Source organism: Ammodytes marinus (assembly GCF_949987685.1).
Source record: "Ammodytes marinus genome assembly, chromosome: 4".
NCBI lineage: Eukaryota > Metazoa > Chordata > Actinopteri > Uranoscopiformes > Ammodytidae > Ammodytes > Ammodytes marinus.
The window spans coordinates 31,528,569-31,534,997 of NC_137233.1; the positions used below are offsets into that span (position 1 = coordinate 31,528,569).

Genomic DNA, 6,429 nt, shown 5'->3' on the forward strand with positions numbered 1-6,429 from the left:
TTAGCATACACCAGGACCATGCAACTGAAACTTGCCTCGTCACATTTAAGATATTTAGTGTAGGCCTAACATATTAAACAGTTAAGACATTAAAATTCAGATGTTTGCAATGGAGAAAAGTCATTCTGGCCCACAACCTAGCCTAGAAACTGAATGAAAACGTGGCTCCCATTACAACAGACATTCAGAAATGAGTTAACCAAATATATGATGAAAGTAATGAGCAAGAGGACGGAAGTATAGCGTATCTCCCATGGGCTTGTCATTATTTGGTGAGGGGAAAAAACTATTCAGCCCTTTTAGTTCATTGTAGTAGCCTATTACTGTAATTGTCTCACTCGAAAACAGTTCCCCAAACTGTAGCTTCTTTACATCGGAAGTAGCTCGGAGGCATCGGTGACTTCCGGTTTTATGTTCGCGGAAAAGCCCTGACAAGTGTTAGCTACTTCCGCCTTTTAGACGCCCCACATCATACAGAAAAATGGTAAGAACTATTAAGACACATGTTCTGATTCACCGACGCTGTTTAATAGTTACATGTCAATGTTAGGTCGTTACAGCTGCTCGACTTCACACATATTATGTAGCGTTATAGCTTGGTTTTCCTCTACTCTTTATCTGGACTAGCTAAGCAGGTAGTTAGCTTACAGGCTAACTTTAGCTGATTGGGTTCCTAGCTAAAAGAGAAAACAAACGAGATGATAAGAGTGAGTGTGTGTTCGTCACAGTGGGTTTGGTTCTGATGATGACCGAGCATGTTTGGTTGTTGCGCTGTGGTGATACTTTGTTGCCAAGTAATATAGAAAACTAATTACAGTGATGGACAGAAGAAGACGATTCGGGGGAACTAGCTCTGACTGCTATGATGATGTTGTGTTGTGATATGATACACACCCTCAGCTCTTTACCTCAGCTTTAAAACAAATATCGTTGAATAAAAGTGTCTACACAATCGACTGTAGGCCTATATAACATAGGTACAAATACACGTAATGGATGACCACTTTAACATCCTACCAGTCTTTCCTGGTGAACTAGCTAGTCTAGATGCAGATGCTGATAGAGCAGATGATGCTGGGAAAAAAACATAGGCTATTCCTTTTTCACCATACCATTTAAAAAAAAAAAAAAAAAAAAAAATCCACGTCTTAACAGTAGGCTATGTTTCTTTTGACCTCAAACATGGCGTTATCATGGGTATCGTTTTTGTTGAGCTACAATTAGGTGAGGATCAGCTGTTTTTACTTTTTTGGAATAGGCCTATATAGCTTGCTTGATAGGCTACTGTAAGCTCATTGATATCATAAGTAAGCATCCATCATTTTATTCTATAGCCTATTTAGTTTTGCACTGTGCCAGATTATAGCCTACATATCACCCAGATCTATCATTTTGATGGAACTTTCTTCAGAAAATGCAAAGACATGTTCAATCCATGTAAAGTTATTTTGATGTTTGCATTTTGTAGAATGTCAATGTTTTGCTGGTTTTCATACTTTGAGACATTATACATCATCGTATTCTACTCTACGACACCTGTTAACATTAAGCTTTCCCAAAGGCTTAGCTTTAGGGGCATAACACATTTGTATACATTTCAAAGTTATAAACTGTTTTAATTATTCTATCTTTATTCATTATATAATAGAGCCAGGTTTGTCTTAACAGTTTCAGATGTCTAAAGCTCGAAGTCCAGGCGCATTAAGAGTTGTATCACAAAGACAAACTGAAACAACCAGTATTAGCCCACTATTGGTTGAAACCGAAGACAGTCAATGACTTTATACAGTACACTGATATAAGGCAAAGTCAAACCAGGGAAGAGTTTGAATTTGAAACTTGTTGATCCACAGGAACTTGTGTCACAATTCAGTCACAAGTCGTTCTATTTTAGGGATAATACTCTTTCTCAATTTCCTCCCTCAGACAGCCACCTTGCGCCCATATCTCAATGCGGTGCGTGCCACCCTGCAGGCTGCCCTCTGCCTGGAGAACTTCTCCTCGCAAGTGGTGGAAAGACACAACAAGCCGGAGGTGGAAGTACGGTGAGTCTGTCACTGTAACTTTGAGTGTGGCCCTGGGGGGGCACACTCAAAGCAGACCCGGGTTTGATTCCCGCCCGTGGTCGTTCTCTGCATGTCACTCCCCTCTCTGCTCCATTTCACCTCTGTCTCTCTGCACTGTCAATAAAGCATAAAAATGGCAAAAAAATCTAAAAATAAAGAAAAAAAAAGTGTGGCCCTGGATTAGAAACAAACAGTGTATTGAAATCTGAGCTCCACCTCTCAGTGCCAGGGGAGCCACTGACCCTGCGTTCCAAATTTCATTTCATTATCCTCGAGAGACCAATGACGTCGAGTTCAAACAAATTCAAAGGAAAAACAACAATACATAAACAATATTCAATGCAAATATATCAAATACATAACTGGCATACTTTCTACTATTTAGTATGGTAGAAACAAGATTTAGGATGTCCCGATTCTTGTGGCCAGATTTAGGATGGTTAGAAAGACCCGGATGTCTACTAAATCCGGCCAAGATCTTTAGTGTTGAAAACAGCATCCTAATGGGCTTGATTATGGATTCTGAACCATAATCCAGTGCGAACCTGAAGTGACTTCACATTAACGAAGCCTCCATATGAAAACAAACGGGGATGCAACGGATATAATAGCAAGAGGCAAGATCAAGGCGCAACGTTATGATGAAATACATAAGTAAAAGTATGTCCCAATAGTATGCCTACTGCATCCTAACTAGATTATTTTTATCGTCGGATGTAGTATGTAGAATAGTAAAAAGAAAGAGTATGCGATTACCAACGCAGGGTGTATGTCAGAGAGTGAATGGTTTGTGTGTGTCCCTCTTGTAGGAGCAGTAAAGAGTTGCTCCTCCAGCCTGTGATCATCAGCCGTAATGAAAAGGAGAAAGTTCTGATCGAGGGCTCCATCAACTCTGTTAGAGTCAGCATCGCCGTCAAGCAGGTCAGTCAGGCTGCTGGCCGGGGGACAACGGTTACCTGTTTAGACCCTGATACAACACAGATGGTGGCTTTTAGAAATGTGTGATTTTAAATATGATTGATGTAAAGATGCAGCTGTATTTGTAATCCTGGCTATTGTTTTTTAAATGTGCTGCCCTAGGCTGACGAGATCGAGAAGATTCTGTGCCATAAATTCATGCGTTTCATGATGATGAGAGCAGAGAACTTCTTCATCCTGAGGAGGAAACCAGTGGAGGTAAGTGGCTGTCATACATATTATACTCATTCACTCACACATATCATACTCATTCACTTGTGGAGAATGATCCAAAATAACCTGACTCACAACCTGAAGTAATGTGGTCCTATAAAAGTTAATGTTGTACGAAAATAAAAAAAATAATTTCTATATGAAAAATGTCAACATAATAGAAAACCTAAATGTAGTCGCAGAATGACCATGAATGGTAGGAGCACTTGAATGCACCTCAAGACACAAACAAAATGACTTTACTTCCATTTGCTGTTTTAGACATAAATATATTATTATATAATATTCAGGAAATGTCCTAGTATGATTTTGTTGCAAATTGTGGGATTTACATTAAGTAACGTTTACCATATTCAGCTCAAACGGCGACAAAACTGTATTGTTAACCCTCTTTCCTCATTCCACAGGGCTACGACATTAGTTTTCTCATCACCAACTTCCACACAGAGCAGATGTACAAACATAAACTGGTGGATTACGTCATTCATTTCATGGAGGAAATTGATAAGGAGATCAGTGAAATGAAGCTGTCTGTCAACGCCAGGGCTCGTATTGTCGCTGAAGAGTTCCTGAAAAACGTAAGTTGTAGTTTCTTCTAAATTCTTCTGCGTCTCAAAGCTTGCACTGATGCCACATCTTTCGTAGTTTATTTTTTGGCACTTTTCTGGACTACAGTTATTTATTAAGGTATTCACAGTGGAGGAAATAAGTATTTGATCCCTCACCGATTTTGTTAGTTTGCCCATTTAAAATGAAATGAGCGGTCTATCATTTTAATGTTAGGTTTTATTTTAACAGTGATAGACAGAATATCAAAAAGAAAATCCAGAAAATCACATTAAAAAAAATATATAAATTATTTTGCATTTCATTGAGTGAAATAAGTATTTGATCCCCTACCAACCATAAAGAATTCTGGCTCCCACAGATTAGTCCTCTTGCTTTAAAAAAAAGTATTCCCAATCTCAACTAGTTTCCTGTATAAAACACACCTGTCTCAACTTGTTACCTGTATAAAAGACACCTGTCCACAGAGTCAATACATCAAACTCCAACATCTCCATCATGGGCAAGACCAAAGAGCTGTCTAAGGACATCAGGGACAAGATTGTAGACCTGCACAAGGCCGGAACAGACTACAAGACCATTGGCGAGAAGCTGGGTGAGAAGGAAACAACTGTTGGTGCAATTATTCGAAAATGAAAGAAACATAAAATGACCATCAATCTCCCTCGGTCTGGGGCTCCATGCAAGATCTCACCTTGTGGGGTGTCAATGATCATGAGAAAGGTGAGGGATCAGCCCAGATCTACACAGGAGGAGCCTGTTTATGATCCCATAGCAGCTGGGACCACAGTCACCAAGAAAACCATTGGTAACACACTATGCCGTAATGGATTGAAATCCTGTGGGTCCCCCTGCTCAAGAAGGGACATGTACAGAACCGTCTGAAGTTTGCCAATGAACACCTGAACGACTCAGAGAATGCTTGGGAGAAGGTGATGTGGTCAGATTAGAACAAAATCAAGTTCTTTGGTATCATAGTGACTCGCCATGCTTGGAGAAAGAGGAATTCTGACTATGACCCCAAGAACACCATCCCCAAAGTCAAGCATGGAGGTTGAAGCATTATGCTTTGGGGTTGTTTCTCTTCTAAGGGGACAGGTGGACTTCACTGCATCGAGGGAACTATGGATGGGGCCATGTACCATGAAATACTGGGTGACAACCTCTTTCTCTCAGCCAGGTCTGTAAAAATGGGTCATGGATGGGTCTTCCTGCACGTCAATTACCCTAAAAATACAGCAAAGGCAACAAAGGAGTGGCTCAAGAAGAAGCACATTAAGGTCATGGAGTGGCCTAGCCAGTCTCCGGACCTTAATCCAATAGATCTGTGGAGGGAACTGAAGCTCAAGTGACAGCCTCGAAGCCTTAAAGATTAGGAGAGGATCTGCAAAGAGGAGTGGTCCAAATATCCTCCTGAGCTGTGTGCAAACCTGGTCATCAACTACAAGACACGTCTGACCTCTGTACTTGCCAACAAGGGTTTCTCCACCAAGTACTAAGCAATGTTTTGATAGGGGATCAAATACTTATTTCACCCAATGAAATGCAAAATAATTTTTATCTTTTTTTTTTAATGTGATTTTCTGGATTTTCTTTTTGATATTCTGTCTATCACTGTTAAAATAAACCTAGCATTAAAATTATAGACCGCTTATTTCATTGTAAGTGGGCAAACTAGCAAAATCAGTGAGGGATCAATTACTTATTTCCTCCACTGTATGTGCTAGAATGGTAGAGGTGAGTGAAGTAATATGTCACATATCTCTCTTTGTCTTGTAGATTTACTGTAGCTACTGTGTGTGTGTGTGTGTGTGTGTGTGTGTTGCAACTCTCAGCTCTTTTAAATCAAGTCTCAAGACTTTTCTGTTTCCATTTTTAACCTGCAATTTGTATTTTATTTAAATGTTCTATTTCTACTCATTAGCTTTTAATTGTTTTATTTCTATTCATTAAGTTTTCTAATGTGTATCATGTATTTTAATCTTGCCCCTGTAAAGCACTTTGAATGGCATTGGGTCTGAATTGTGCTATATAAACTTGTCTTGCCTAGCTTAGACCTTGTTTTTCTCTTGCAGTTCTGAGAGAGGGGAACCCAGGAATACATTCCTTTTGCATTTAACACCCCAGTGCAGAGAGGAGACCAAATAGGATCGGCCGAGAAGAAGACCTTGTGCAGTAAGGATGTACAGGCCAAATGTTTTTTTTTTTGCCCTTAACCTTAGAATGCCCCTCTACTCGAAAATATTGATGTTTGTACATAATGAATATTCACACCCGTTATTTCTGCCTTTTAGAACATCAGAAAAAAGTCAAGGCAGGTCCTTTTTAAAATGGATATTTGTTATCAATATCAATGGGCACAGGGTTATATGGATGTTTTTTTAAATTACATAATTTAATTCTTTTTTTTTTAAATATATATATTATGCACATACATTTAATTTAGCTTTGTTTTGTTATGACAGACCTGAAACCAATCAATTGGTGCACCTTTCTTGTCTGAGTACACAAGTACACGGAGTGAACCCTGTTGTAAATGGAAGCAGTTAAAAAAGAAATATACTTGCTGGCAATGAAGATAAATAAAATCTTTATCCTTTGTAAT

At 39.2% G+C, this 6,429-nt stretch overlaps 1 protein-coding gene across 1 annotated transcript; it reads left to right on the forward strand.

The window, feature by feature from the left end:
- The first annotated feature begins 395 nt into the window (after window positions 1–395).
- Window positions 396–6,417, forward strand: arpc4 (actin related protein 2/3 complex, subunit 4). Its single transcript, XM_080025867.1, has 6 exons — window positions 396–484; window positions 1,927–2,045; window positions 2,876–2,987; window positions 3,147–3,242; window positions 3,665–3,835; window positions 5,900–6,417. Exons 1-6 carry the CDS (start codon window positions 482–484, stop codon window positions 5,903–5,905), a joined length of 507 nt encoding a protein of 168 aa, XP_079881993.1. The 5' UTR covers window positions 396–481; the 3' UTR covers window positions 5,906–6,417.
- Window positions 6,418–6,429: the final 12 nt, after the last annotated feature.

Excerpts from the sequence above, each read along its gene's own strand:
- arpc4 (XM_080025867.1), top strand. Across the intron at positions 2,988-3,146 it reads TCAGCATCGCCGTCAAGCAG|GCTGACGAGATCGAGAAGAT; the intron begins GTCAGTCAGGCT and ends GTGCTGCCCTAG. Across the intron at positions 3,243-3,664 it reads TGAGGAGGAAACCAGTGGAG|GGCTACGACATTAGTTTTCT; the intron begins GTAAGTGGCTGT and ends CTCATTCCACAG.